At 37.0% G+C, this 18798-nt stretch overlaps 1 protein-coding gene and 1 non-coding gene across 4 annotated transcripts in view; both read right to left on the bottom strand.

The window, feature by feature from the left end:
• SESTD1 (SEC14 and spectrin domain containing 1) overlaps positions 1–18798 on the bottom strand; it is a 151050-nt gene that overhangs the window by 15196 nt on the left and 117056 nt on the right. For all 3 annotated transcript variants that reach the window (XM_023212347.1, XM_023212348.2, XM_023212349.1), the window contains 3 exons: positions 10009–10131; positions 1945–2139; positions 1316–1430 (listed from right to left, as the gene is read on the bottom strand). In XM_023212347.1, coding sequence (XP_023068115.1) covers positions 1316–1430; positions 1945–2139; positions 10009–10131 — 433 coding nt within the window. The remainder of the gene's footprint in view (positions 1–1315; positions 1431–1944; positions 2140–10008; positions 10132–18798) is intronic.
• Positions 3140–3241, bottom strand: LOC111542877. Its single transcript, XR_002731686.1, has one exon. It is a non-coding gene; the product is annotated as a small nucleolar RNA U13 (small nucleolar RNA).

Below are 18798 nucleotides of genomic sequence, written 5' to 3' on the forward strand. Positions count from 1 at the left end.
TATACCATAGGAAGCAAAAATTAGGGTATATTTACAATTCTCCAAATTACATGTGTAAAGGAACTTTTTTTTTTTTTTAACGAAGACTGTGGCTCAAGAAAACTTCTAATATTTTAAAATAAAATTCATTTGTTATATTAAATACTAAATATTATTATGCATATCATCTGTTAAAATAACAAAGGCTGGCTGGGCGCGGTAGCTCACGCCTCTAATCCCAGCACTTTGGGAGGCTGAGGTGGGCAGATCACCTGCGGTCAGGAGCTTGAGACCAGCCTGGCCAACATGGCAAAACCCACCTCTACTAAAACTACCAATATAAAAATTAGCCGGGCGTGGTGGCAGGTGCCTGTAATCCTAGCTACTTAGGAAGCTGAGCAGGAGAATCACTTGAACCTGGGAGGCGGAGCTTGCAGTGAGCCAAGATGGCACCATTGCACTCCAGGCTGGGCAACAGAGCAAGACTCCATCTAAAAAAAATAAAAATAAAAACAAAATAAAATAAAATAAAATAAAGGCTGTAAGCAAGTAAAATGTCCAGTACAAGTGTGATTTTTCAAACCAATTCCTTGAGGCAGTTTTCAATAATTAATTTGATTTAGTCATGTGCAACCACATTTTACTAGTTCTCTGCCTTAAGTTCCTGTTTCCTCTCTTCCACTGCCATTTCCCCTTTTGTCCCCCTTGATACGACTCCCCATCTTCCCATTTGCACATCCTGACCTTTCAGGAAAGTTCACTGTGCTTCCTGCTGTAGAAAATTTTAAAGGCCTTGATGTCAAACGATAGAACTAGCTTAATGTAACTGGACCCCTTAATGTAAATGAACCCCACTCCTTTGAGAGTGGGTAATCTGGCAATATTCCCAGTTTGGTGAGACAAGAACCAAAAAACCAAACCAACCATTTTTTCACAAGGTTAGAATAAAGCAACAACAAAAATCATTGCATAAAACACAATTTGGGGCATACAGGGTTTACCACAGAACACTTCACAGCTAATTACAGTTTATGCATGCACTACAAATAATTGTTCATAGTATATGCAAGACACAGCACCTGTAGATATAGCTGGGTAAACAGGCAAGGGTAAAGGCCCAGTGAAGGGAGGAGTGACTAACTATGAAAAATAAAATTTTCAGCATAAATTATAACCCCTCAAGGGAATAACACCTTTTTATACTATTTTTCTCTGTTTCCTGAAAATAATAATAATTAGTTCAGTGTAAGTTGACTTAATTGTCTAACCATGGTAATGATATTCAAAAAAAAAAAAAAAAAAATCTTATGTTTCAGCATTTTTAAAATCTGCTTACCAACACTTTTCAGCTTCTCTTCAAGCAGTTTTAAAGTTTGCTGAATCGATGCTCCATCAGCTGGTGCTACATCTACGCACAACATCCCTAATAAGCCATCCAACTGCTGAGACAACTAAAGCAGAGGGACACCAAAGAGATAACCCTGATGTAATCAGCATCTAAAGTGTTTAATGATTAACGAGGTTTATATCTAACGAGGTTATCACAATTACACTTGAAAAGACTACACTGTTACAAGACAAGGACAAATCATTAGAATACGTGTTATCTGGAAGATAGAACACACAGATGCATGCACCAGGAAGACAAAGAAGTACAACCAGGTCAGCAGACTTCCATTTCCATCTAGGTTATAAAGCATAAACACTGAGAAAGAGTCAAAATAAAATATTCTACTAGATTGGAACACTCTAGTTAGACAATAAAAGGTTGACTTGCATGCAGAATGACTTAAAAAAATACTTGTTTTTAAAAAATCAAAGAATTTTATCTCATTACCCCCACCAGTAAATCATTTTATTGGTTCAGAAAAATAATTTAGGAGGCATGCAAACCTGAAAAAAATTATGCATAGGTAAGTGTTCAGATAATTTGAAGAAAAGAAAAGAATCAGAGTAGACACTTACATCCTGGGCAACACCATGAAATTCAAGAGCTGCTTGTAAGAGATTTTGCCTAAATTCCAGCTGACTGGCCTGTCGATAACAAACATCACTAAGTTGTTGCTGCAGTGACTTTAGTTCCACAAGATCTTCCTCATCGCCAGCATTCAAGAGTGCTGCAATTTGCTGATTAAGTTCCACATACACTGCAAACCATTCCTATAATCAAGATGTTACAAAGTAAATTAAGGCTCAAATTAGTTCCTGGTAGAGATTACCTTTTACAAGTTCTCCAGATAAACTAAGTAATACATGATTTTTTTTTTTTTTAAGGCAAAAATTATTAAAATTGAGGGTGGGAAGTTCCTAATCCTCAAATCCTAACTGTGATCCCTGGAACTCAATCCTTGGCCTCTAAAAGTTCCCTTCTCCTCCTTGCTCTAAGTGAAACCTGTCTGCCCTCAGTTACCCCTGCAGCCTTCTCAACTGATTACTGTTTCCATGTCTGACATACTGCAAGCCTGAAGGTGGGTTTGATGGCTGCCTCGTTCCTCACTACTTGCAGACCATTTCTTTTCCCTCTCCTTTCAAAAACCCACATCCCCTTTGAAGTGCATGCTGTTAGATTACATCCTGCCAGCTTTCTCTGTTGCACCCCCTCATCCACAGAAGGGTTTAGCAAAGGTCACTGCCTTCCTCTCAGCACAAGCCTTCTTAGTGACTTCTACCACATAGGCACCCACCACCATCATGAACCTCCAGTTCCTTGACTCCCTCCCTCACCTCCAACTAACTTGTCCTCACCTCAACTGAGCTACCTCCTCCACTGGCCATAAAAACTTGTCATCATATACTACTATGCAGCTCCAGAAATCTCAATTTCATGAAACCCATTTTCGACCACCATTGACTCTCCCACTCACCTCTGTTTGTAGGCTCACACCTGCAACCCTATGGAATCCACCTATCTATTGACCTCTCTACTGTCCAGCACATGAGAACCTCTGTCCTCACTTCCATCCTTGATCAAAGGCTATAACCACCTCCCAGCATATAACCCATGCCCATGCCTGGCTTTCTGTTCTTCCATCAGAATCACCTGTTGAAACCTGAGATCTGTTTTCTCTGCCTAACGTGTGCCTGTACCACAGAAGTTGAACATGGGTGGATTAAAAACAACTAGGTGGATAGCGCGCGCTCTCTCTTTTTTTCCCCCTCACATCAGAAGGGTAATGTGCTGATGTTGTTACAAGGCTTAGAGGGAGACACATCTCAGATGAGTGTGAGCACCCATCATCACACTTATAAACTACAAAGGAACGACAGATCTTTTTAAAGTTATGACTAAATAATCTCAAATGAGTCTTTGGCAATCCATTTATGTTTCTCTAGTAAATTCACTTTCTCATTCTCATGATCATTTATGCTTTTTTCACTATCAATCTCCAATCCCCTTTTCACCTCTTCATTCTCTGCCAAAGATCTTAATTCACAGGGAAGTAATCGGAAAACTCTTTCAGCTTCCCACCAACAAATCCCCAACCCTCCATTCTACAGCCCTATGCTCTGCCCTCAGTGCTGTAATAGTGAGCAGCCTATCTTTTCTTCTAAGGCCAACCACTCCACTTGTGCATTACAGACTATCTTTGTTGCCTACACAAAGCTTTGCTCTCACAGTTATTTCTCTCTCTTCCATCAGTTCTTCTGTCTCAACTGGATTATTTCCACCAGCACATAAAAAAGCTATAATATATTAAACAATAAAAGACGCATTTAAGATTTGTGCATTTTACTATGCTGAAATTAAACCTGTTAAAAAAAAAAAAAAACCTTTTCTTAAACGAGTTCTCTGTATTCACCCTTTTCTCATTTTTCATTCTTTTTTAATCCATTCCAATCAGGATTTTGTTCTTCCTACCCTTCTGAAACCAATTGTCAATTTCACCAAAAAATTCCATCTTGCCACAAATCCAATGGTCAATTCTCAGTCTTTATTTTATTGAGGCTCTCAGCAAACAGCTGCTTTGGCACAAGTAAGCACTTCCTCCTCCTTTAAATGGCCTTTTCTCTTGTTTTCTGAGACACAACAACTCCTTTTACCCTTCTTTGCTGGCTCTCCTCCCTCTTTCTGCACTTAAAGTTTAGGTTGACCCAAGGCTCAGTTTTCCAGAGACTCTCTTTTCTTCTCACTGGGTTTGGATGACTTCACCTAGTCCCATGCCTTTAAATAGATCTATAGGCTAAGAATTACCAAATTAATATAGGCTTTAAATATATTTATAGGCTAAGAACTACCAAGTTAATATAGGCTCTAAATATATCTATAGGCTAAGAATTACCAAATTAATCATCAACCTTGACCCCTCCCATGAACCCCAGATACTGATATCCAACTGCCCACTAGCCACCTTCATTTGGATGACTAACAGATATCTAAAATCTAACCTGCCGCCAAAGACACTTATTCACTATCCTCCCAACCTGTTCCTCTTGCAGTCCTCCCTGCCTTAGCAGTTGCTAAGGCCAAAAGCCTGATTCTTTCATCAGCAAGTCTTGCTGGTTCAACCTCATCACCTTCTATCAATTCTCATTACTTCTACTGCCTCCATCTATCAGCCTCCTGCCTTCCATTTTTACTGCTAGTCTCTGTTCCCTATTTTCCACACGATAGCCAGTGATTTGCTTAAAACATAAATTAATTATCTGTCCAAAAGTTTCAAATAACTTCACATAACATTTAAAATAAATTTCAAGTTTCTTTTCATGGGCTAAAAAGATATTACATGTTTTAGCCCCTGACTTCCTCTAAAACTTTATTTTCTGTGACTCTCCTTTGCTCCCTGTACTCCAGCCAAACCAACATTCTTGCTGCTCCTCAATCATGTTCCTGTGCTGGGGTGTTTCTACTGCTGTGTCCTCTATCTGAATTGCCCTGTTTGGATTACTTCTTGACATCATTTCAACGTTTCTGATTAAATGTCATCTCCTCAGGCCTTTCCTAAAATCTACACCTATATATTGCTCTCCACTCCCCAACTTGAATGTAAATTCCATATAGTAAGACAGTACTATATCACAAAAGCCTAGAACAACACATGACACATAGTATGTGCTCAATTAACATGCACTGATTGAATGTGTAAAACATATTAATCACTGTAGATTTACAGACATTACATTAAGTAGGCAACAGAGGGTAATCTTGTCACTCAAGGAACATGTGGCAGTGTCTGGAAACATTTCGGGTTATCACAACTGAGGAGCAAGGATGCTACTGCATCTAGTAAGCAGAGGCCAGTGATGCTGCAAAATGCCCTACAATGTGCAGGGCAGCCCTTACGACAGAGATTTATCTGGCCCAAAGTGTCAAGAGTGTGCTAAGGATGAGAAATCCTCCTGTATCCAATGGTGATGATAATATCTGTCTTACCTTGTTTATCGGTTATTGTTTGGATTTAACTCAATAATATGTATAGAATATTTTTAAACTACATAGTTCATAATGGTTAATAGAGACTATTTAAAAGTAGAAAACATTACCTGAGAAAATTATCACTGTCATGCTCTAAAATATAAAAGGATTTCAATACCTTATTCATAGTACTTCCAGATCATTAAATGCTCTAGAGAAATAGGCTTAACTCTTTGAAGAAGTAGTAGCAATGATTCTGAGAAAAGTAGTAAAGGATTAGAGTCCCAGAATAGCACTTTCCAGAGCTACCAGCATTAGACCATTTGGGGTATTTATTAAATATGCCTAAGCTTCACCCCTGACTTACTAAATCAGTATCTGGGAGTTAGGCCCTGGAATATATATTTTAGCAAGCATCTCTGATGACTCTTACGCCCATTAAGGTTTAAGAACCACCACTGTGAAGCTAATTATTTCCTGGTTTGAATTTGTAAAATACAGGCTCTAGCAACCTGACCAGGGATGTAAATACATTATGAGGACCAGTACGTCTCAAGAAATTAATACCTGAAATTAGAGACACTGATATTACTGATTGAGGTTGAAATAAGAAATAATTATTCTCTCTGGGATGTGGAGAGGAAAAAAATCTGGTGGATACATTTGCATATATTTAAAATTCATCCAAATGTTTCTTCCTAAAAAACAGGGGAATGTACGGCCGGGCACAGTGGCTCATGCCTGTAATCCCAGCACTTTGGGAGGTCAAGGTGAGCAGATCACGAGGTCAGGAGATACAGACCATCCTGGCCAACAGGGTGAAGCCCCATCTCTACTAAAAATAAAAAAATTAGCTAGGTGTGGTGGTGCATGCCTGTAATCCCAGCTACTCAGGAGGCTGAGACAGGAGAATCACTTGCACCTGGGAGGCAGAGGTTGCACTGAGCTGAGATAGCACCACTGTACTACAGGCTGGTGACAGAGCTAGACTCCGTCTCAAAAACAAAAAGCAAACAAACAAACAAAACAACAACAAAAAAACACACCAAAAAAAAAAAAAAAAAACCCCCCAAAAAAAAACAGTGGAATGTAGATTCCCTAGAACCTTAGGTGTATTTTGTTCACTTATAGCCATTCTCTGGTCTGTCTCTTATGTATATTTAACTGTGTAGAAAATGATTATTTTATAGCAAAATGAAAAGACGACACCAATATTTGGGATTTGGATTGAGATGGTAAGTAAGAAAAGAGCTTGAAGGATCACATTTAGGACACAAGCAGTCAGGATTGACACTGCAATCATATTGGCAGTGATGCATACGTGGTGAAATGATGGGTATTTATACTTTATACCATGAAATGGGAATCCATACGTAGGCGGAAGGAAACCCTGCCCACTGCCCACTCGGGTTAAAATGGTGATTATACTCAGACTATACATTAGGAGAAATGAGTCTTGATTTGCCAGGTAGACCTGTTCTGCTGCTTATTATTATGCATAATACACTAGAGAAAGTGGTTTCTCTGTAGTCCAGAAGTCAGCACTATGACATGGTGTGACAGTGACAAAACTCTCAAGCAGTTTCAGATATTTATGCTCCTCCATGTTCCTATCACACACGCTTTTCCTACCACACATGCTATTCCTACCACACACTTCCTTCAACCCAAAACATAAAATTAGATTATTGAACTAAACTACTTTAAAATTTATTGCCAGTTACTATAACCATTTTCATGTACCTTATTTTGTGTGTGTGTGTGTGTGTGTGTGTGTGTGTGTGTTGTATTAAAAAACCAAGTTAACTTCTAATTACCAACCCTTGAACTAGAACTACATGTTGGCAGAAATTTCATTTTTCTATGTATTAAACTCAACATCCTAACAAATTTGAGGTTTTTAGCTTTATTTCTGCATTGTGCTTTTATATGGACTCTAAAATTTAATACATGACATTGAGCTGGTAATGCAAAATTGTATGTTAAAAGTTTTCTCAAATTCTACCGTTAATAGCTGTCAATGCCAGAAATTAGTCATTATAATTTCACAAGACTTGAACAATTCCAATAATGCTTTAATCTGTTAACTCTTAGTTACAGAGAGAAAAGAAAGTTTTTAATAAAATATTAGAATATCTTAAACATCATAAGCTAAAATATTCATCCAGCATCAACCAACCTATTCTCAAGGTGACAATGCAGTGCCACCTATTGGCTAAAACAGTACAACCTGCTTTTCAAAATACTTCAAAAGTGGAAAGAATAGTATAATGAACTCCTTCCCATCCAGCTTCAATAATGATCAATTCATGGCTAATTCTGTTTCACATACACTCCCATCCATTCAATCTGTCCCTACCTCCCAATTCTGAAACAAATCCCAAATATCACATGTGATTTAAGGAAATAAAATCTCTGATAGCCATCAATGTTTCTTTTCTTTAGGTTATGTCTATAAGTGCAAATGTCAATGTATACATACAGTTCTAAGTATTAAAAGTACAAGAATGAAAAAATACCGTAGCTTATGCATATCTGTGAAATTTAGTAGCTTTCTCTAAGAGACAGCCAGAGAAAGGATCCCCCCTGGGTATCAAGAGATCTGTGTTTTTACCATAGTTCAACTATTCATTGAGCAAAAAATGCAGCTTCCCAGTTTGTTCATCTATAAAATAAGATGAGGACATCAGAATAATCTCATAAGGTATTTTGCAATTCAGAAGTTTTATATATTGGTTCCATATTATAAGTAAGCTTAAGCACATGGCAAGGACCACCCTTAAGAGATGTTTCTTTAAGCTGATTTTGAAAACCTTATAAATATATTAAAAACACAAAACCAACATCTGAACATAGCAATTTCTATGTATATCATCTGCAACTTCATCCATACTATATGCAATATAAAATTTGCTTTTGAATTCTTTTTGTAAACTTAAGAGTACAGTACAGTATGTATACAATCCAATTTATAATTATTTCTCTTGGCATTTAAAACAATAATAAAACATAGATAAATCCTGTCTTTAGGATCCTCACGTGTCATGTGCCCTTCCTAAAAAGAACTTTTGGAATACTTTCATAACTAAATCCCCTTAGGTGAAGTCTACAATGTTCTGGAGTAAATACGGTTTTTAGGAACTAAAGAGAGGAACAAAATTGTAGACTCTAACTATAGTAACATGTTCTAGAACAGTCTATCAGGTTCAAATAAATCACAATCCACGTTAAAAAAAAAATCAAAACATTAAGTTATTTTAAAAGTACCAAGAGAATTAAAAGATTATATCCTCAGAACAGGGTTTGTAATATGATTATTTTAGTATAAAAGCAAGAACCATTATGTTGGAACCTGTGAAACGCATAAAGTAAATCGATTTTCAATGATCAGATTTCATTTTCAAGTTTTTTACAAGTACTAATTAGAAAAATTCCAAGGAATATACGTATAGTGCCTTTAGACAATTCCAAATCTTGTAATATCTCTTATTATTCCTTAAGGTAGATTACAACTACTTTAGGGTATAGTATGTAGATTTTCTGTCAATACCAGTAATTGTTATACCTGATTTACAGAATATTATAAAGAAAGCAATATGAGGAAACTAAGTAAAATGGAATCTATTTAGAAGAAAAATAAATATCAGATACTGTTAAATTCTAGAAAAGATGAGATTTACTCATTCAAATTTATTCCCAAGCAAATCATATTACTTATTCTTTAATCTTGTTTAGTTAAAAATGGGTATTTCCTAATACTATCCAACATAATTAGAGGAAAGAAGAAACGTTGCAGAAATTAATGTTCAGATGGTACTTAATGCTCACCTGGGTCCAGAGTTTAACATTTTAACCAACTTTTTTAAGACAAATAACCTAAGGAGAAGGGAATGAATCGATTCAAATTTTATTTTTCCAATTCTGTATTTAATCTATTTTAAATTACCAAAGTAATATGACCTTGGGGAGAAGGAGGTGAGCCACCCAGTCCACAAACTGCACCATCTCTTTCTCAGTAATGAAGAATTAACTATAACAGAGTAGGAGCTTAATGAACACCAGCTTCTTTCACATAACAAGTTGTTAAATTTTAAATTATCTCGAACAATTATTATCTATAATCTGCTTAAGAATCTACTTATTTCCCAATTTTATACCTGTGATTTGTCTGATTACTCCTTTCACAAATACAAAAGGGACCCCTAAATGCTCAGAGAATGGAAAAATATTCTGCACCCTCTGGACTTACTCTCCATCAGTTGTGTTTAATGCAGCAATTCTGCTATCACTCTCAGGCATTTAATCGTACTATATACACCCAATAAAGTTGGGGGGGGGGGGACTTGAAAACAGAAGTTTCTGTCACAGAGACCACAGATGAAAGCTCTGTTTTTGTACTATCGCTCTTTTTTCTATCACTGTAGCTTTAAAATTTCATGCAAATTGTGCTTCTATAAAAATATAATTAAACTGTATTAGAGACAAAACCAAAAACAACCTTCTAATTAACATGTACTAAGTAATCAAAATGTACTTTATGACCTCTAGGCACTTAACAAACTGTACTTCATGCCTCATACCAAAGTTTGCAGCAACTTATCACTCAGTACCACATATGCTACTAATTATCCACGTTCATAATAGCATTGTAACTTGCAGAGGAAAAAGCCTCTCACACTGTGCTGGCTCTCAATCTCTTCATGTTTCTGCTGTAGGGCCTGGGAGGCCCTAATGGAATCTCCAATGCCCCACTGGGCTCTTAGTTGTTCCGATCCAGGCCCTTCTAGCCAGTTCACAACCTATAAACAAAAGTAGAAATACAATTTTTAAAGAATCAAAAACTTTTCAAACTTTCATTCTAATTTATTTTTCCCCTCCGAAAGTTCCCCAATTATTTTTAATGTAAATTCTTTACATTCTATCCCATAGGCAGATTAAATGTTTCTTCTGGAACTACACAGCTATAATGTGACAACAATTTCAAAACCTAAATGTGGAAGAATGTACACTGCAGCATCACAAGCTTTCAGCTTATCATCTTCCAGGCTAAAAGAAATCTGGAATGCTACTATAAAAGAGGATTAAAAATTAACTTATGATGATAAGAGAATCACAGAATCATAAGATTTAGAGTTGGAAAAAACATCAGAAATGATATCGGTCAAAGTTCTTAACTAACATTTAAGAAAACTGAGTTTCAAAGAGATTAAGTGACTTGCCCAAGGTAATATAATCCATTATTGAAAAACTGGACTAACAGCCATAAGTTCTAACTCACAGTCTAATGTTCTTTCCAAGCATTGAAAAAACTGACTGAATTAACTACTATAAACTTAGTATACTACTTTCTCACTTCAAAAATAAAATTAAAAACTAATTAGAATTATACTAATGTAATAAATACCCTCTTGGAGTCTTCTTAGGATCAACCAACATTCAGACCCACAAAAGGCCCCACTAGTACCAGTCTGCTAGTAAGGATACAGGGTGGGTACTATAGTTTGCCAGGATGACAGCATCGGGAGTTCTTCTTCAGCTGAGTCCCTCAAGCACGTATAAGCAGATGAGATCAGTATGGGGCAGATATGGGAGACACTCTGCCATCAAAACGTGATACCCCACAGGACTAGGCCCATTATGAGTCACTAATCTCAAGGATTCCCCCGGCCCCAGTTATGCCTTCCATCATATATTAATCATATATTAATAATTCTCCCAGTCCAGATCTGGAATAATATTTACTATAAGCAATATTGCTTAGTAACATAGTTGACATTCCAATTTTTAATCAGGTCTTCAGGGGAAAAGAGCTAGAGAGTTAAGCAAAGATCAAGTTCTCATGCAGAAGGAGAGGATTGTGTTTACACTCTACCCACAATCATATATACTCTGAAACTACAAACACATTGTGGAGTAAATTTAGTGGAAAAAATAGTATTACCAAGCTGTACCTTTTGCCAAATTAGAAAAAGGAATTTAAGAATAGATGTATGGTTATATCCTAAATCTAAATTTAGGATAGCTCCCCAAGAAGTGAATAGGGGTATCTCTGCAGCATAATATTATAGACCCAGTGGGTAGGCTTAACATAGAACTTTATAAAAGAGCAGTGTAGATGTACATTTCTGCTGTTAACAGGTTAAAAAAATATATTTCTAAATCTAACAGTTCATGTATCCTTTTTATAATTATATAAAAGTACCACATCATAAAGAAAAATCACATACGCATTCAGCCCTGTCTGAATATCCACAGATTTTCATGCTTGAATTCAACCAGTCACAGATTGAATATATTTGGGGAAAAAAAATCAAGCACAAAAAAACAATAATACAACAATTTAAAGATACAAATAATAAGCCAGTACAGTATAACGGCTATTTTCACAGCATCTGCATTGTAGTAGATATTATAAGTAATCTAGAGATGATTTAATGTATATAAGAGGGTATCCATAGGTTATATGCAAATATTATGCCATTTTATATGAGACTTGAACATCTTTGATCTTGGTATCCACAGTCTGCAGGGTGTCCTGGAACCAACCTACCACAAATACCAAGGGACAACCATATTATATTTCCTTTCATTAATTTTTTTACCTGCATAAGGGTTTTCATATACTACTCCAGATTTAAGTGTTATAGCCAATTCTCATAGAATACAAGTAGTTTTCATCCTGTTTTTCACTCAGCATTAAACTCTACACTTTAATGAGTTTCCACTTAGCTACTGTTATTATAACATAATTTTCAATGACTTTGCAAATCCTTTTTTCAGAAGGCCAATCCTGTTGCCTGCCTGCCTCCATCTCTCCCATGTGTCCAACCAACCAACCAACCAACCAACCAACCAACCAACCAACCAATAAACCCACTCTTATTAAGAGCTAAGTAATGTACTGCCTCAAATAACCATTGTACCGGCTATCAATACTTTAATTCTCTATTGTCGGGAACATAGGATGTTTCCAATTTCCATCAATTCTAAGTAATTCTATGACTAACACGTATGTAACAGTTGTATATAACGTTTTTTTCTCTGTTTTATTTTCCCAGGAAAGGTTTCCAATAGAGATCTTCTTGGGTCCAATGATGATGTAATCCTAATGCTTGTTAATATACTTTATAAAATTGCTCTCTAAAGCTCTTGTTCCTATCTGAAATATCCAATCAATGATAGTTTGAATTGTAAATAACCTCTACAAGGTATACAAACTGACTATTGACTGTTAATACACTTTATAAAATTGTTCTCTAAAACTCATTTCTCTCTGAAACATCCAATTAATGATAGTTTGAACTCTACATTAACCTCTACAACGTATACAAACTATTGTTTTTTGTTGTTGTTGCTGTTTTTTGTTTTTGAGACGGAGTCTTGCTGTGTTGCCCAGGCTAGAGTGCAGTGGCACAATCACAGCTCACTGTAACCTCTGCCTCCTAGGTTCAAGTGATTCTCGTGTCTCAGCCTCCCAAGTGGCGGGATTACAGTAGCCCGCCACCATGCCTGGCTAATTTTTGTATTTTTAGTAGAGACGGGGTTTTACCATCTTGGCCAGGCTGATCTCGAACTCCTGACCTCGTGATCCACCAGCCTTGGCCTCCCAAAGTGCTGGGATTACAGGCGTGAGCCACCGCCCCCAGCCCAAACTGACTATTGTTTTTAAAATACTTCTGCCAATTGAAAAAACAGAAATCTTTCCATGTATTTTTTAAAGATCAGTGATTGAATACATTGCAGATGGTTGCTTATTCAAGGTATGTGATCTTTTGTGATTTATCTCTTCATATTCTTTGTTGATTTATGTTCTAGAGTCTTAAAGAATTAATATTAATATATAAATTTGTCCCCTCTCTTTATAAAGCTTAATACCAGAGAGAAGGCTAGGCACAGTGGCTCATACCTGTAATCCCAGCCCTTTGGGAGACTGAGGTGGGCAGATGGCTTGAGCTCAGGAGTTCAAGATCAGCCTGGGCAACATAGTGAGCCCCTGTCTCTACTAAAAATACAAAAATTAGCCAGGCATGGTATGCACACCTATAGTCCCAGCTACTGAGGAGGCTGAGATTGGAGAATCGTTTCAGCCTGGGAGGCGGAGGTTGCAGTGAGCTGAGATTGTGCCACTGCACTCCAGCCTGGGTGACAGAGTGAGACTCTGTCTCAAGAAAAACAAAACCCAAAAATCTAGAGAGCAAAACTCAAAAACAAAAAAGTCAAAGTCAAAGTATTATTGTTGACTCAGTGGAACAGCCTAAGTGCTATAACTTTCTATTGGCTAAACTCTGTTTTCAGAGTGCTAAATTCATCTGCAAAACTGTATTATCAGATGCTCTTTAAGTGTAATTGTTTCTTCCTCAACACATCCACTTTTTCTGCTTTACTCTTCTGTATGAGTTATCTTTGGAGGGCTAGGGTACTAGGATCCTGTTTCTCTCTGCCAGCTTGGGGAAAGTATCACTTTTTCACAAAAGAGACAGATAAGCAGTGCAATATAAAGAAAGCCCTAGCCATGATTCTGAATTCTGAATTCTCGTTCTGCCACTACTAGGGGGTCTGAATTCTGGCTCTGCTTCTTCTAGTTGAAAGACTTTGGTTCCTCACCTTTTAAATGATGTTAATGGTACCTACAGTACATGGCTGTTGTCAGGATTATGTCTGTCATTATATGTAAGACAGCACAGTAATGATACTAATAATTGTTAGCCTCTATGCTTTTCTTACTTTTTCTGTAGGCTAGTTCCTTCTGTCCACTAACTTGTTATGAAGTTTATTTCACATCTGCATTTTATAATAACAACCCTAGTTTCTTGAGAAAGCTCCTGAACTACTGTATCCAACACTTTAAAAAACAGAAATAAAAAGAACAAGTTTTAAGGAAACATAGGCAAACATTTTAAAACAATATGTCTTTTTCGGGAATCAATTGCTTCTCATTTATCACTATGTGTTACAAATACAGATACAGAAACATAGTGATAAAATGACTTTTAAGTATTTTAAATAATTAACATTAATTATTTTACTAGGAATATCTAAGCTCTAAAAATAAAAGTGGAACAAATGCATCTAAAAATTTTAACAATGTATAGTTTTTAGAAACTTAAGACATCATTAAGCATTTAGATTTTGATTTTAGAATAATCTAGAAACAAAAGAAGCAGGTTAATATAAATCGTGATAGCTGGGGATAAACAATTCATTAACATGGAACTTTTGAAATGCCATAAGTTGAAAAATAAATCTTAAATAAAGCAAAGATATCTCCTTGCTTCAAAAAACCAGTTACATAGTAATGGGCACACATATATGTGTGTGTATATATATATGTGTGTGTATATATATGTTTATATATGTATATATGTGTGTGTATATATATATACATATGGCTTTAATATAAGCTGAAAGTAATTTCCCTTAGTATACAACATCAGTAATGTAGACATAGTAAATATATGACTATTTCTAATAAAAATGATTCAAATTGAGGTTGATGCCCCAGTAAACAAGTCTATTTAAATGCATTAATAATGGCAGTTTGCCAAACTAAGCTATAAAACTTAATTTCAATGAAGACATCTTGCTCAATCTGAATATTACCTTACTGGAAAAACAGTTCTATGCCCAATCCATATCAACGTGACCCTTCAAATGGTTATATTTATATGCAAAGTGTAACCTTGGAGCTATGCTTTTAGAATCTACCGTGAAAAATATTTACACTGGCCAAAAATGCTTGTGACTATCCATACTTCTTGCACGGCTAGGCTTATTTTTAAAAACTGCATGACAGAACATGTAGAAGTATGCAAAGTCAAACCAGGCAGAAGGGCATGTCAAGGAAATGTCAACCATCTAACCTGGAGGAAGAGTATGGGGGAACTGAGAACACAGCCTCCAGCTGTATGCTTATGCAACGCAATGTATTCTATTTGGCATCTATGATTCCTCTCTACAAAGGAAGAAAAGCACATGGATGATTCTAGAAATAACATTTGCAGTGCTGGCAGTAATTACTGCCACAATAAATAATGAGCATAATGATAGCACATTTCAGTGAAGTGGCACGGTCTGCTACCCAGAAGCATGTGAAATCTAATTTTTAACTGTAACAGCAGCAGCAGTATAGAGAATCTCTGCATACCACATGAAGTCTTGTGCTACTGATCTGAACTGTGGGGAATCAGGGATAAATATCATGGTTATTACTTATATAATTTATCTATCGAAGCAACTGATTCCTCTTGCGTTATGTTTTCAGTGATGAGTCAGTAAAAACAAAAGAAGTTTGAAACAATTCAATTTTCACTGATTTAACACAGATATTCAGTTTATAATTATCTTTATACAAGCAAAAACATTTTCACATTTTTGTCAAATTTGTAAGACTGAAAATAGTACCATTCACGCTCTGTGTGACCAACATATGATCAATATGTTACTATATAGTTCAAAATATATTATCATACAATAATCATTTTGGCAAGGGATACAGATGTTTCCTTAAAATGTGACCTGCGAAAAACAGAGTGCAGGAAACATTATATGCTGACTACTATTGTTCAAACCAATTCACCTGTTATTTTCATAAAGAAAACTGAATATGAAGTTTACCGGTTTTTAACAGTAATCTCGTTACCATCATCGCCATCAATATAAACATAATCATCATCATCTCCTTTCTCCAGTTTCTTACCCAGTTGAGCTGGTCCGTCATTTAAAAATGTGATTGCCAATACATTAACTCCTTTGCCCCTGTCTTTTTGTCATAGTTACTTATCCCATTTAGCAAAGTACAAATGCTGGATAAATTCTGTCACCCATGTTTTTGGTGCCTGAACCTCAACAGTCACGTATGAATTGTCAGATAGGGTTACATGAAAAGCCAGAGGTTCTGCCATAAATTAAGATCCACACTACCCCAAAATACAGCTACATTTTTGTGATATGAAAGTTGTCCAAATCAAAATGGAGTCACTAATATTGGGGGGAAAATAAACAACTCTGAAAAATAGTGCCAGAGAGGTTCTTATGCTTGTATGCCTGCTAACAAAAACTATCACAAAGGACTGCAAAAACCAAAACTATACACAAAGGCATTGCAACTTCACACAAAAAATACTTCTGCAGCCTGGGAAGCATGGTGAAACCCCATTTCTACACAAAACACACACAAAAAACAGCTGGGCATGGTGGCATGTGTCTGTAGTCCCAGCTACTCAGCTACTCAGGAGGCTGAGGTGGGAGGGTCACTTGAGCCTGGGAGGTCAAGGCTGCAATGAGCCATGATCGGGTCTCTGCACTCCAGCCTGGGTGATAGATTGAAACCCTGTCTCAAAAAAAAAAAAAAAAAAAAAAAAAAAAATTCTTCTGCAAGGACATCTGTCCAGCAATTGCCTGTCCAACCTCAGAGGCGCATCACCTTTGTTATTGATCTTTAGAATCAAAGACAATTATTTCAAAACAATTATGTAATCCTCATTTTTTTCCTTTAAAAATGTTTGTCTTCCTTTACCTCTCTGAATATGCACACAGCTTACTAAGACATGCGTATTCCCATTGTAATGTTCTATTCTCTAAAACAAATAATCTCTTCCTTTTAGAGAGCCTCTCTTTGTTTGTTATTTAGGCTGACAGTGATAATTTCACTCTTCGATTCCCCACAAAGAAAATTTTTAATCACCTCCGCTCTATTCAAACCACTGATCCTCTTTAAACATCATTCCTGCAATTTGTGCCATCAAGCAGATGGCCTTTTCCTCTTTATGAAAAAAAGACACATCACACAGTAACTCCTTCAAACTTCCTGATGCCTGATTTACACACAAAGCACCTCTGGACTCATCCTAAAACCGCCCCTATAAACTTTGTAAAATTAATCAGGGAAGAAAGAAGGGGGAGAAATGAAAATATACCAAGCTTGCAGCATGTTGAACGTTAATTGTTAGGTCAGCTCAGTTTCACCTGCTTCCTCATAGTTGTTTGCTGCCTACTGACCTAGAATCATGGACCCTGTTACAAGATTATAGTTTCCCTGAACTGTTCTACAGATAACAAATTAAACATTATTAATCGTTTTCACTTTGAGACATTCCTTCAGGTCCTGCATACTGACGAAACTACTCTACCAGCTTTTCTGAAGGACCCCACTGACTCAGCCGATCTGAGGGGCCCAAGACGCTGACTCACCAAATAATGCAGTTTCCACATCCTGCTGACTTCATCTCCCTCGCCTTAACCAATCAACAACCCCAATTTTCCAGCCCCTTACCCTACATGATCCCCTTAAAAACTCCAGCCTAGAACTCCTCGAAGAGATGGATTTGAAGGTCTCTTCCCATTTCCTTCCTCAGTGCCCTGCAAGAATTAACTCTTTCTCTGTTGTATCCCTGCTGTCTGTATAACTGGTCTGTTTACTGGGCAGCGGTCATAGGAACCTCATGGTCCTGTGGTAATCCTAGCCATCCTTCTTACTGCGACACAGGAAGAGCTCTCCCTCTTTCATTCTAAAGCAAATCCCTTCTACTGTGCTTTGATTCCGTTTACTTCCACCTTGTTGGGAACTTGATAGTATTAATTATTCCTTCTCTCTTGTGTATTCAACCTCTTCCCCCAACACTTTCCAGCAATCTTTAAAGTTTTTCATATCATGAAAAGAAAGAACAACTATCCTTACCCCTCCTATAGGTTGAATTGTGTCCCTCCCCTCAAAAATACATTGGTTGAAGTCCTGACCCCCAGTACCTCAGATTGTAACAATATTTATTAGGAGACAGAGTCTTTAAAGAGGTAATTAACCTAAAATAAGGTATTTAGGGTGGGCCCAATCCAGTATGACTGGTATCCTTATAAGGAGAGGAAATCTGGTCACAGACATATACAGAGAGAAGACAATGTGAAGACAGGGAGAAGGCCATCGTCAAGTCAAGGAGAGAGGCTGGAACAGTGCCTTCCTTCATGGCCCTCAAAGGAACCAATCCTACTGACATCCTGATCTCAGAACTCCAAGAAAATAAATTTCTGTTGTTAAATCACTTAGTCTGTTTGCTACGGCAGCCCTCGCAAAGCAATACAACCCCTCTTCCACTACGTATAGCCATTACTCTATTTCTCATCTTTCCTTCAGAGACAGACTTAGCAACCACTTGTCTATACTCATTGCTTCCTTCACCATACCTCCCTTTCATTCCTGAATTCACTCCACTGTTGCTCCTGGCCTTGCCACTCCATGCCCTGTGGTCACCAGTGACCTCAATCTTGTGCTTTCTAACAGATATTTTAAGTCCTTTTATTTACCCTTTCAGCAGCATTTGACAGGGTTTTAACTCCTTCCCTGAAATGCTTTCTTCCCTTGGTTTCCATGACAAAGAACTCTTCACACTTTCTCATCTTTGGCCAGTCCTTCACTGCCTTCTTTTCAGGTGTACGCTCCTCTACCTTGCCATGAAATGTAGAGTTTTTCAAAG

The sequence above is a fragment of the Piliocolobus tephrosceles genome, chromosome 11 (assembly GCF_002776525.5).
Source record: "Piliocolobus tephrosceles isolate RC106 chromosome 11, ASM277652v3, whole genome shotgun sequence".
In the NCBI taxonomy this organism is placed as follows: Eukaryota; Metazoa; Chordata; class Mammalia; order Primates; family Cercopithecidae; genus Piliocolobus; species Piliocolobus tephrosceles.